Source organism: Xenia sp. Carnegie-2017, unplaced genomic scaffold (assembly GCF_021976095.1).
Source record: "Xenia sp. Carnegie-2017 unplaced genomic scaffold, XeniaSp_v1 HiC_scaffold_23, whole genome shotgun sequence".
Lineage (NCBI taxonomy): Eukaryota > Metazoa > Cnidaria > Anthozoa > Malacalcyonacea > Xeniidae > Xenia > Xenia sp. Carnegie-2017.
The window spans coordinates 3,023,569-3,037,699 of record NW_025813486.1 but is presented as its reverse complement, the minus strand read 5'-3'; the positions used below and the strand labels follow the sequence as shown (position 1 = coordinate 3,037,699).

At 35.2% G+C, this 14,131-nt stretch overlaps 1 protein-coding gene and 1 long non-coding RNA gene across 2 annotated transcripts; one reads left to right on the top strand and one right to left on the bottom strand.

Annotated features, from left to right (window-relative positions):
* The first annotated feature begins 966 nt into the window (after positions 1 to 966).
* LOC124448097 (kinesin light chain-like) lies at positions 967 to 6,911 on the top strand. Its single transcript, XM_046999109.1, has 2 exons — positions 967 to 2,104; positions 6,829 to 6,911. The coding sequence occupies exons 1-2, from the start codon at positions 1,378 to 1,380 to the stop codon at positions 6,909 to 6,911; spliced, it is 810 nt and encodes a 269-aa protein (XP_046855065.1). The 5' UTR covers positions 967 to 1,377.
* Positions 6,912 to 13,172: 6,261 nt separating this feature from the next.
* On the bottom strand, positions 13,173 to 13,406 carry LOC124448891. Its single transcript, XR_006949313.1, has 2 exons — positions 13,363 to 13,406; positions 13,173 to 13,254 (listed from the first exon to the last, which is right to left on the bottom strand). It is a non-coding gene; the product is annotated as an uncharacterized LOC124448891 (long non-coding RNA).
* Positions 13,407 to 14,131: the final 725 nt, after the last annotated feature.

Here is a 14,131-nt window from a genome sequence, read left to right as displayed (position 1 = left end):
GGTAAATCTCAATTAGCCAGACAAATTTGCGAAGAAATGTATAACTCGTTTGACTGGGAAAAGAATACGACATTTGTGATGACACTGGAAGGAAAAGATATCGACTCTCTTTTGAAAACTTATGCTGAACTTTATCAACGATTAAGCAATGATAAAACTGTCATTGAAAATATTCGGAAAGAAGCAATAAGCAAAGAAGACAAAATCAAAGATTTTCAATTATTGCTGACACAGGAACTGAAATCTTGGCAAACATGGTGGATTGTTGTAGATAACGTGGTTGAACTTGATAAAATTTATCCATTGTTACCTCAAGTTGGTGATCATAGTTGGAAAAACGGACAAATTGTTGTAACTGTCCAAAATACAGATGCTATACCACCAGATGGAAATCTAAATAAACACATTTCAGTTAGTCATGGTATGAGCAATAAAGAATGTCGAGAAGTTTTATCTGTCTTTTCTGATATTCATGATGAAGATGAAAAATTTTTAAAGGATTTATCAGACAAATTAGATCGTCAACCGTTGTTCCTGGCAAATGCTGCATACTACGTAGGCAAAGAAAAAAGTGTAAATCCGACATTCACCTGGGAGCAGTATTTTGATAAGTTGAATGAAGGAGAGCGACATAACATGGATGGCAATTTTCATAAAATAAACACATCTTACTTAGGAATGAAAACTGTTATGTTAGCAGTACAAAAAAATGCTGAAGAATCCATCTTGTTGAAACATGTTTTTAAACTTTTCTCAATAATATCTTTCGATCCCTTACCACAAGATGTTATAATACCATTTATTAAAAGCATTGATCCACAAAAATCTGCAGATGTCTGTCTTCAATTAAAGCATTGTTCTTTATTCCTTCAAACGGAAAACAACGACTTTCGCCTGCACAGCGTTGTACATGAAGCAATCATAAATTATTCATCGCAGACCCTTGGCTGTAAACAAAACGAAAATAATTCTAAAAAGTCTGCAGCTGATCTTGCCTGTCAAGTTGCTTGGGCACTAAATCATTTTGAAGACAGAGAAGATGAAATCAAAATAATTCCACATCTAATTAAATTCATAACAAATTCATCATTTCAACATTTCCTAAACAAGTTGATCGATGTAAAATCATTCTTTGTTTTCATAATAGAACGAAAACTTGATGAAAGGAATTGGAAATTTGCCAAATATTTTGTAGATGTTCTGGAAAGATTTTGCAATTATAAACTTGCAACTAAAGTACTTTTTGAAATAACAGAAATTCAAACTAAAGTGTTAGGTGTTGATCATAGTGAAGTTTCATATTCGTACAACAAGCTGGGTGTATTGCTCTGCAAGAATGGAGAATATGAAAATGCTAAAGATTTTCACAAGAGAGCAATGAGAATTCAAGCTAAAACATTTGGACCTGACCATGTTAATATTGCGAGAGCGTACAACAATCTGGGTTTGGTTTACTATAATATGGGAGAGTACGAAAAAGCAAAAGATTTTTATGAACGAGCGATGGAAATTGAAACAAAACCATTTGGACCTGACCATGTTAATATTGCGATAACTTACAACAATCTGGGTTCGGTTTACAGTAGAATGGGAGAGTACGAAAAAGCAAAAGATTTTTATGAACGAGCGATAGAAATTGAAACAAAAGCATTTGAACCTGATCATGTTAATATTGCGATAAGGTACGACAATCTGGGTTCAGTTTACAACAATATGGGAGAGTACGAAAAAGCAAAAGATTTTTATGAACGAGCGATGAAAATTCAAACAAAAGCATTTGCGCCTGACCATGTTAATATTGCGACAGCAAACAACAATCTTGGTTCAGTTTACAGTAATATGGGAGAGTACGAAAAAGCAAAAGATTTTTTTGAACGAGCGATAGAAATTGAAACAAAAGCATTTGGACCTGACCATGTTAATAACGTTACAACGTACAACAATCTGGGTTCAGTTTACAGTAATATGAGAGAGTACGAAAAAGCAAAAGATTTTTATGAACGAGCTATAGAAATTGAAACAAAAGCATTTGGACCTGACCATGTTAATATTGCGACAACGTACAGCAATCTGGGTTTGGTTCACAGTAAAATGGGAGAGTACGAAAAAGCAAAAGATTTTTATGAACGAGCGATAGAAATTGAAACAAAAACATTTGGACCTGACCACGTTAAGAATGCAACAAGGTACAACAATCTGGGTTCGGTTTACGATATTTTAGGAGAGTACAAAAAAGCAAAAGACTTTTATGAACGAGCGATAGAAATTGAAACAAAAACATTTGGACCTGACCATGTTAATATTGCGACAACGTACAACAATCTGGGTTCAGTTTACAATCATATGGGAGAGTACGAAAAAGCAAAAGATTTTTTTGAACGAGCGATAAAAATTGAAACAAAAGCATTTGGACCTGACCATGTTAATATTGCGATAAGGTACCACAATCTAGGTTGGGTTTACGATAAAATGCGAAAGTACGAAAAAGCAAAAGATGTTTATGAACGAGCGATTGAAATTCAAACGAAAGCATTTGGACCTGACCATGTTAATATTGCGACAACGTACAACAATCTGGGTTTGGTTTACAATCATATGGGAGAGTACGAAAAAGCAAAAAAATTTTATGAACGAGCGATGAAAATTGAAACGAAAGCATTTGGACCTGACCATGTGAATATTGCGACAACGTGCAACAATCTAGGTTTGGTTTACTTTAATATGGGAGAGTACGAAAAAGCAAAAGATTTTTATGAACGAGTGATGAAAATTGAAACGAAAGCATTTGGACCTGACCATGTTAATATTGCGACAACGTACAACAATCTGTTTTTGGTTTATAGTAAAATGGGAGAGTGCAAAAAAGCAATAGATTTTCTTACACGAGCAATAGGAACTAAAAAACAGTAAAAAAACAATTGTATTGTAGATTTCTTTTAAGAAAGGCTCAAATAACAACAGTTGTATATTCATAAAAGGTATAAATATATTATTGACAATTTTAAAATGTTTGTATTATCAAGTTTTCAACTGTCATTTATTTACTGGAACAGGTTTTGATAAGAAACTTGTATAGAACTATCAAATTATATTTATGAGTTTAGTTTGCAATATCTAGCTATTCAGAAGTTGTGAAGTTTCTTAAAATGATTGTTGTTGGGTCATCTTCATGTATAATAAGAGTAAATACTGATCTTACACCAACCATGATCATGAAACATTCCTTTTTGTAATGCTGAAAAGCCCACAAGATTTGCTCTGCTATATAAGTATGAATACAGTCTTTTCTATATTTATTTCTATTCATTCATACAATTTACAAAATATAATTTCTATTTATGAGAATTGTAGTTGTTTAAAATGAACGTGCAGTTATTTTTATTTGATTCAATCATACTTGATTTGGGGACTAACACCTTAACTGCCGTGAGAATGTTTGTCTTTCTTATTTTGGAAGAAATATTTATTTAATGATTGATTCAATAAAACGTTTTTATAGTTCAAATTATAAAGGCAATGTAAAGTAAAAGTTATAAACAATCCGAAGAAGAAAAAGCAAGATATCATTGCCATCGCAAAGGCAGAAATGAAAATGACACACTTAAGTGTCCGACTACCAGATTATAGACTACAATATTCACTAGTTTATAAAAAATCGCAGCAGTGGCGTAGGACACTTGTTAATTGAGGGTGGGTGGGCACAAATTCATATATGCATGTCTTAATCTGTTGAAAATAATGGATTTCAAAGGAACTTAATGTAGCAGAACATGAATGTATGAATAAGTGCCTCCTACGCAAAATAAAGAGTCTGCTAGGCCACTTATTCCCAGGGCATCTTGAAGAAATCTGGCATTGTGTGTAACAGTCAGTATTTCATTTTACTAGGAAATTGCTCTTATTTTTTCCCAAACCATTATTTGAACATTTGAAAACTTATGTGCAAACTATAAAAAGTTTATACTAGGAATATAATTCTGGGGCAACACCCTCCTTTAAAGTATATCTAGTTCAGGAGTGAATGACATGACCAGATATTTTTGGCTAATTTCTTTACAACTGATAAGAAGAGTAAATGTGTCATTTTTACTGGCGTCTTTACTAAAGATATGGACAGTGATGAGTCATTTTTATTGCTATGACATTCATGTCTTTCTTTTGCTCTAGTTTATACTTTACATTGCTTTGAAACTCATTCTCCTAGCTACATAAATGATTTTACCACAAAATCACAAGACAAAATGTTTTGGTTATCTCTGATCCCAAGAAAGTAAAAATGAGGTTTACTACATTTAAATGTAAGCTAAAAAAGAACATTGTCACAAATATTAAGGTGTAAATCCTCAACCTTAAATAGAAAGAAATGTTGAATCAAGTAACCAGACTATTGACCTTCTCTCCACACTTTTAAATACAAATTATATCTTATCATTTATCACAATGAACAGAAATTTGTATATTTACACAGCAAAGCTAGTGTTTGGGCTTTTTAGAAAACTTAGTAAGCACTATAAATTTTACATGTAAATAATATAAATGTTAAGATTTTTCTTATTAAACAACAAAAAGAACCAAACAAACACTCCATTTAAACCTTTGCCTACAGAAATTGAAAATACAACAATTGCTGGTCAGCTAAAGGAGAAAGAAAACATACCCAAAAGCTAGGGCTAACAAAGCATCTTGTTCCTTGAAATGCAGACACAAATCCATTCCTTTCTGTAAAGACTAAACACAAGAAAAATCCCTTCCTGACAAGCGTTGTGATAGATCTGGCATTGGTGACCCCCTCACAATGTAATTTATCTTTATATATGTTTTAGGTTGTGATGTAGCCAAGAAAAATGGGGCTTTTACTCTAATTATGTGTGTCTGGCCCATATTTACTGTTGTCATCTCATATGTGGTGTAGTGAGTAACGATAAACGCTTTATTTTCATAGCACTGGTGGACTTGTTAGACGCTGCGAGTTGTCATGGTGTTATTAAGGGGCTGAATTCTAATATCTTTCTTTGATTCTTATTTTTTTGTTTTCCGCAGATTATACACGTAATTAATAAAATATGCATTTGAGTTGATTTATCTAAAGGGGATCTAAGTTCTTGATACTGGGTGTTTCAAAAAAAAGTTAATTCACCTTTTATTTTCTGTGTAAATTACTGAATAAATAACTGTAGTTTTAAATATTTATAATAATTTAAATAGTTCTCGGTTATAGTTGTTTGTTGCGATATGGAAGGAAAATGAGTGAAATGCAAGCGCGTTGAAAAATTTTGGTCAAAGTCGCATTCTTTCGATTTTGAGCATTTTCCCATCAACATAAAAGGTGCTTCACTTTGATTTTGCTGGTTTGTTGACTGACTATCACATATTTCAAGGTGATGTCTCATTTTTCAACCTTGACAGTATTTAAACTTATCTGACATTTACAATTTCCATGATTCAGTAAAAATTGATTCTTAAGCAGCCTTAATTAAACGTGGTTAAATACATAATAAATTAAATACTACATACGTATAATATAGAAGCTACAGTGCATTAAAAATCCTAGTCAGGAAACTTATTTTAATTACATTTATACCTCCTAGCGTGGAGATCAATCATTGCCGCTGAATCGTGCAAATTTTAAAGATGACCAATTCTTTTGAGATATATTGTTAGATATTTTGATTACAAAACTTTGCAAAGATTATCAAGTGTACGTTCACTACGCTGAAATCGATCGAGGTGTTTAACTACACTGTGAAGCATTTGGAAGAAATAAAAGCATAGAGCACTGTTTTACCCGCAATTGATTAAGTTGTAGAAGATTTTGAAACTCTTAATTAGCAATAAATTTGTTTCTGTACCTCAAATCTAATATGGTTTAATAAATATTTTAAATATTGATTTGTTTTATTTTTCGTCATTGACTTCAATTTTTGTCGATCAAAACAATAGTTTACTTGAAGTGTGATTTTATTTTTTTTATGTCATCTCTATCTTACTCATTAAATATTCCTGAACTATTGTAAAGATAACAACATCGCAATGAAGGCATAATTGAATTCATCTCTTGGCATAGGGAAAGGTTTAACTCTTATTTTTTGGCTTACTAAATATTAGAAGAATTCCTTACACGCGTTAATTTCATGAATGGCTTTGAATATTACCTTTGACATGAAAAACAAGTTGAAGTTACAGAAAGTACTACTTTTGTGCCAGAGGAATTTGATGCCACTTTTTAAGTATGTATGGTATTTTATTTCATTCATTTTTCATATTTTTCGCTCACTATTTTGAACATAAACGAAGCAGCATTTATGAAAATGGAATTCGGATTAAGACTGTCAATTTTTGTGCCAATTTTTGTGTATTTATAAACTTCATTTATATTGTAAGTTCTCATCACCTAACTAAAGGATTGTATTACATTAGCCAAGTCGTTGAAATATATCAGGAATACCAAAGGGCCCAGAATAGAAACCTGTGTGTTTCCTGTAAGACTTTCTTCTTCCTGTGATATAACTCTTCCTATTACAAAGCGAATATATAACAAAAGAGAGACGCAAAGGTATAGAAATTGAAGTAGACCCAAAGGTGGACAAAAACATAGACAAAAAGGTAAACACAAAGGTAGACAAAATATAGAAACAAAGGTAACGCAAATAAAGGCAAAAAGATATACAAAAGATACACGAAAGATGGACAAAAAGACGAAGACTAATGTAAGCAAAAAGGTAGGCACAAAAGTACACGTAAAGACTAAAGTCAGACAGAAACATTATAATGTGCAAGGATTATCGTTTCACAAAAAAATAAATTACTATTATTTTCATTTGATTTTAGACATTTGGACCAACAAACTGAAAACAGTTAAACTTGGTCCGGAAGAAAAAGTATGGACGATATTAACCATCGTATCTAGCTAATTTTCAGGCTATCTGACTAACATTCCCAGTTTCATGTCGACGACGGCAAGCACAGAAGCAAGATTGGTCATTTCTTACAAGTGTGCATGTCGCACATGGCATGAAATTGAAAATATTGACTGCATTAAGAAAATTAGGATTTTTATAATTTGTTTTTTTGCTAAAGATAAATTCCATGTTTTTATCCCACAAGATTTTCACATTAAAAATTGTCGACATTTGAGCATTTTTAATGTCGACATTGTCGACATTTGGTTTAGTTTTATTAATCTGTAAAGAAAATGAAATTATGTAAAGTTACAATAGCTAATTTAAACACCTGAGATAAACATAATTTTCTCATGAGTTTATTTTGTGGCTGTAAAAATCTTACCATTGTAATATCTTTTTGATTTCGCCCTTAAATACCAATAGTAACCTCCTTACATGCTGTCGTTGTTATGTATCTTTCTCACTCGTTCTCATCCCTAAAAATAGTTCCTGTCACCTGTCCAATTCTTATCAATCATAACATAAATTAAGTTATTAAAATATCTGTTTACAACATCACTCTCCCCTTTTTAGAAAATGTCTATCTCTACGATAATGCGCTTCCATATCGTTGCGGCGCTTTTCTGTCTCTCGTTGACCTTCTATTTGTGTTGGTTGAAAAATCTGTATTGGGTGTACTTTGTGCATTGTTCGTTCGTATTGAAGTCGTTGCAGAATTCCTCGGTCTTACTTCATTTTGTGCCACTTTCACCGGATACTTGTCATAGGTGTCCATTTCATCATTCTTCATGGGAATTCTTTTGAAATGTTATATTTCTTGTGACTTTGTGACCATCATTGTTTTGTGCTGTGATTTGTGATTTGCTCCTTGCAATCACAAAGTATGGTGTCTTGTCAAAATTTGTGGTCAGTTTGTTTTGCCTTTTTTGCTTAACAAGCACACAATCACCCACAATAATAACTCGATATTTTGCTTTACGTCTGCTTTCCGCACATTGCTTGTTATACGCTTGAACAGACTGGTCATTTTCTTGTGCTTGTTTATACCTGTTTACGATGTTACGTTTGTGCAGTATTGGTAACTTGCCTTTCACCACACGATTGAATATCAACTCCGACGGTTGAACTTTGGTGGTTGAATGTGGTGCTGTTTGTATTGCAGTAAAAATTTGTTTAGTTCCTGCGTCCACGGTCTTCTTTCGGCTTGAGCTGTTTTTAAAGCTTTTCCCGGGGGTTTCATGAATCGTTCAGCTTCGCTGTTGCCTTGTGGCCAATATGTTGTCAAGTATAACGCTCTGATGCCTAACGTTTTAAGATATCGTTGATATTCTTCCCGTTAAAAGGGTGACCATGATCCGTTTTCAATGTTTCTGGAATTCTGTGTGTTGCGAATATTTTATCTAGTTTCGGAATAACCGCTGCAGCTTTTGTTGTTGGCACTATTTCTACTTCGGGGTACCTGGAGTATCTGTTATTCACGACCAGCAGATACTCCCCTGAAAGTTAGGGACCGTAAAATCAGCATGAATAGTTTCCCACGGGCATTTGGGCATATTTTTCACATCCATTGGTTCGAGTGGTTGTGATTTTCTCACTGCTTGACATGGAATGCATTTCTCCAAGGTTTCGTTTACCAATTCATCCATATTAGGGAACCATACTTTTTCTTTCAAGAGTGCTTTAGTTTTGGTTTGTCCTAAAAGATAATCATGTGTGATATCAACAGCTTTCTGATGTAGACTTTTGGGATGACTATTCTGGTACCTCTGAGTATTAGGCCTCTTGTTGTAACGGACAGCTCGTCTTTGATTTGCTTGAATTGTTTAACTATATCAGAGTCTCACTGGAGCTCGAACGCCTTTTAAGACTTGAACTTCATCAGTCGCTTTTACGATTTCTTCGATTGTCATCGCTTTTGAAACGCTGTTAAAAGCAACGAAGTTTACATATTCTTCGGTCATTTGCCGTTGTTTGTGGTTCATTTGGACCGGATAGATAGTCGGCAGGTTTAGACTTCATGATTTATAAACAATTTTAAATAAGTGAGGTTGAAGTCTGAGAACACAACGCTCAACACGGGCAGATGGTTTTGCATTCCGATTGCCATAGATAACCTCATGAGGCTTATGGTCTGTTATTAAAGTAAACTCTTCACCATATACAAATAGATGAACATCTTCTTCTCCTCAGACGATTGCGAGAGCTTCACGCTCTGTTTGAGCATATCGTTTTTCAACGTCAGTCAGAGAACGGCTTGCATAAGCTACAACTTTTTCATCATTCTTGCCAGCTTTTGCATGGGAAGAATAGCAGATAAACCTACAGGACTTGAATCCAGGGTGATGTAAGTGTCTTTCTGATTATCGAAGTATGCCATCCATGGTGATGTACGTGTCTTTTTGAGTATCGAAGTATGCCATCCACTGTGATGTAAGTGTCTTTTTGAGTATCGAAGTATGCCATGCACTGTGATGTACGTGTCTTTCTGAGTATCGAAGTAGGCCATCCACGGTGATGTACGTGTCTTTCTGAGTATCGAAGTATGCCATCCACGGTGATGTCCGTGTCTTTCTGATTATCGAAGTATGCCATCCACGGTGATGTACGTGTCTTTCTGACTATCGAAGTATGCCATCCACGGTGATGTACGTGTCTTTTGATTATCGAGGTATGCCATCCACGGTGATGTAAGTGTCTTTCTGATTATCGAAGTATGCCATCCATGGTGATGTAAGTGTCTTTCTGATTATCGAAGTATGCCATCCACGGTGATGTACGCGTCTTTTTGGGTATCGAAGTATGCCATCCACGGTGATGTAAGTGTCTTTTTGAGTATTGAAGTATGCCCTCCACGGTGATGTACGTGTCTTTTTGATTATCGAGGTATGCCATCCACGGTGATGTAAGTGTCTTTCTGATTATCGAAGTATGCCATCCACGGTGATGTAAGTATCTTTTTGATTATCGAAGTATGCCATGCACTGTGATGTACGTGTCTTTCTGAGTATCGAAGTATGCTATCCACGGTGATGTACGTGTCTTTCTGACTATCGAAGTAGGCCATCCACGGTGATGTACGTGTCTTTTTGATTATCGAGGTATGCCATCCACGGTGATGTAAGTGTCTTTCTGATTATCGAAGTATGCCATCCACGGTGATGTACGTGTCTTTTGAGTATCGAAGTATGCCATCCACGGTGATGTAAGTGTCTTTTTGAGTATCGAAGTATGCCCTCCACGGTGATGTACGTGTCTTTTTGATTATCGAGGTATGCCATCCACGGTGATGTAAGTGTCTTTCTGATTATCGAAGTATGCCATCCATGGTGATGTACGTGTCTTTTGAGTATCGAAGTATGCCATCCACTGTGATGTAAGTGTCTTTTTGAGTATCGAAGTATGCCATGCACTGTGATGTACGTGTCTTTCAGAGTATCGAAGTAGGCCATCCACGATGATGTACGTGTCTTTCTGAGTATCGAAGTATGCCATCCACGGTGATGTCCGTGTCTTTCTGATTATCGAAGTATGCCATCCACGGTGATGTACGTGTCTTTCTGACTATCGAAGTATGCCATCCACGGTGATGTACGTGTCTATTTGATTATCGAGGTATGCCATCCACGGTGATGTAAGTGTCTTTCTGATTATCGAAGTATGCCATCCATGGTGATGTAAGTGTCTTTCTGATTATCGAAGTATGCCATCCACGGTGATGTACGCGTCTTTTGAGTATCGAAGTATGCCATCCACGGTGATGTAAGTGTCTTTTTGAGTATTGAAGTATGCCCTCCACGGTGATGTAAGTGTCTTTTTGAGTATCGAAGTATGCCCTCCACGGTGATGTAAGTGTCTTTTTGAGTATCGAAGTATGCCATCCACGGTGATGTACGTGTATTTTTGAGTATCGAAGTATGCCATCCACGGTGATGTAAATGTCTTTCTGATTATCGAAGTATGCCCATCCACGGTGATGTACGTGTCTTTTTGAGTATCGAAGTATGCCATCCACGGTGATGTAAGTGTCTTTTTGAGTATCGAAGTATGCCATCCACGGTGATGTAAATGTCTTTTGATTATCGAAGTATGCCATCCACGGTGATGTCCGTGTCTTTTTGATTATCGAAGTATGCCATCCACGGTGATGTACGTGTCTTTTTGATTATCGAAGTATGCCATCCACGGTGATGTAAATGTCTTTTTGATTATCGAAGTATGCCATCCACGGTGATGTAAATGTCTTTTTGATTATCGAAGTATGCCCATCCACGGTGATGTAAGTGTCTTTTTGATTATCGAAGTATGCCCATCCACGGTGATGTACGTGTCTTTCTGAGTATCGAAGTATGCCCATCCACGGTGATGTACGTGTCTTTCTGAGTATCGAAGTATGCCATCCACGGTGATGTAAATGTCTTTTTGATTATCGAAGTATGCCCATCCACGGTGATGTACGTGTCTTTCTGAGTATTGAAGTATGCAATACATTCGTTTGCCGATAATGCAGATGTGAGATTATGAAATGCCTTTTGGTACACATCTCGCCATTGAAATTTCGTATTCTTCTTTGTTAACTCACGCAACGGTGCTGTTATTGTAGCAAAATTTGCGATGTATTGACTACTATAATTCGCCATGCCCAACAAACTTCTTAAATCATGGATATTCTTAGGCGTTGGTGCATTTTACAAATCTTTCACACGTTTGGGATTTGGTCTTGTTTCCTCTTCGGTAAAAACTTGTCCGAAAAATTCCAAGCTTTTATTTAGAAAAGTACATTTTATTGATTAAGTCGTAATCATTTGTCATAAATCCGTTGCAAACATTTGTCAAGATTCTCATTGTGTTTTTCTCTTGTTCTCCCATATACAATGTTATTATCGGCGATGTTTTTAACGCCTGGTAAGCCATGTAGTTGTTCTTGTAGTGTGAACTGAAAAATCTCAGCCGCTGCGTTTGTTCCATAATTTAAGCGTTTATAAATAATCCAGTATGCGTAGTGAAAGTCATAATATAGCGACTATTTTTTTCTAACTCCAATGGTGATATGTCTGAGAGAGATCTAATTTCGAAAACCACTTTGCACCATTTAATTCGCGTCGGATGTCATCCACTGTTGGTATTGGGTATCTGACTCTGCTTATTGCTGCATTTGCTTGTCTCATGTCTACACAGAGACGTACTCCTCCACCTTTGTACAACGACAATGGGTGAAATCCATGGAGTCGCTTGGGATTCTGGTACTCGCTCGATGATGTCATTACGTTTTAACTGTTTTAATTCAACTGAGACTTTCTCACGTACATGGAAGGGAATACGTCTTTGTGGCTGAACTTTATGTGGGTGTGATTCATTCATGTTTAATGTTGTCTGTTGTCCTGTCAGCTTACCCAAACAACAAAAAACTTCTTCGTGTTTTTTAAGAATGTGATTTATTTTCCGGTCACAAGTAGGTTGGGTTATATCATGTATATGCAGACTAATTAACCCAAGTTTTGAACAGTGGATGACGATAAAAAATTACCACTATCTAGACTATTAGCCTCGTAAAACGTTGCTACGGTAATGCGCTTGCGTTTTTCAACGAATGCTTCGAATTTCCCGATAAAGTTAAAGGGCTTGTCATCTGTATATCAGTTCAGCTTGTCATCTGTATGACAGTTCAAAAAGTATTTATTCAACAAAATGTTTTTTTCAACACTTTTAGTATCCAGCGTACGTACGTTGGGTAGCTATTACCATGTATATATAACATCCATTTTCACCATATACTACATTGTATAACTACCAAAAAGTTACATATGACTGTTCAACAAGTATTTATTTAACAAAAAGTTTTTTTCAACGCATTTATTATCCAGCGTACGTACGTTGGGTAGCTATTACCATGTATATATAACATCAATTTTCATCATATACTACATTGTGCAACAACCAAAAAGTTAGATGACAGTTCAAAAAGTATTTATTTAACAAAAAGTTTTTTCAACGCATTTATTATCCAGCGTACGTACGTTGGGCGGCTATTACTCACGTATATATAACATCAATTTTCACCATATACTACATTGTATAACTACCAAAAAGTTACATATGACTGTTCAAAAAGTATTTATTCAACAAAAAGTTTTTTTCCAACGTACGTACGTTGAGCGGCTACTGAACAATCTTCATCAGTAGCTGCAACTAGATATTCACACCAAAAATCATTGCCAGGATCTTTAACAGCATCAAATGTTAATGCGATTAGAATGTGATTGTTTCGCCTCATTATAAGCTGCGATATCTTTATTGACATCCTTTGTTACTCGAGTAATTTGCTTCGAAAGTCTGGATGCCAACGCTTGACCATCTGAAAAACAGAACAAACATACAGAGAACATTACAAAGAAGGCAACATGTAAAGTAATTTACAAACATTGCAAGTTGTATGGAACATTTATGAGATACGTATAGTTACCACAGTATTTAGACTTAAGATTTAGGAGAAACCATCTTTCAACAGCATTTTTTCTCATTCGAGATAAAACACGTTTTTCTTTCCTAGACGCAACCGCGCGTTTTGCATTTTCGTACTCTGAGTCTGTATTTTGCCAGCGTGCAGAAAATGAGTTTTCCCTTTCCATGATCTTCAACTGCTCGCCAATTCTAAACAGTAAATACCAAATCATTACAATTATAACGCACGGTCGGACAAGCAGCTGCAAGTTGCATATACATCTCTACTTGTACGTACGTATAAAAACAAGAAATAAATTTTCATTCGATATTCCAACTTATTATTCACAATGTTACGACGTACATTATAGCTTCAAAATTTTCCCACTTCATTTTTCTAAATTCACACTGTTTAAAACTTTAATATCTCTAGAAACATGTTGAACTTTTCGAACATACTTTTTCATCTGATTAAATCAAACAGTCAGTTCACTTGGATCAGTGCAACCATTCCATCGATGGTAAAGATCAGCGTACAAGTCCAGGTATATAACGTACTTGATTTTCCAATCTTCTTCTTCTGTAAGTTGTTGAAGATTTACGTATATTTGTTAAAAAAGTTTTCTGTGAGCAAAACATTTCCACATAATGAGCATCAATAATTATGTGTCAAATCTGTTCCTTAGCTACAAGCCATTATTTCTCAATTACTAACCAGTCTAAAATGAACGACCAAAAAAAGTCGATTCGTCCTTCATCCACTCACAAATGACATTTATTGAAATGCTGTG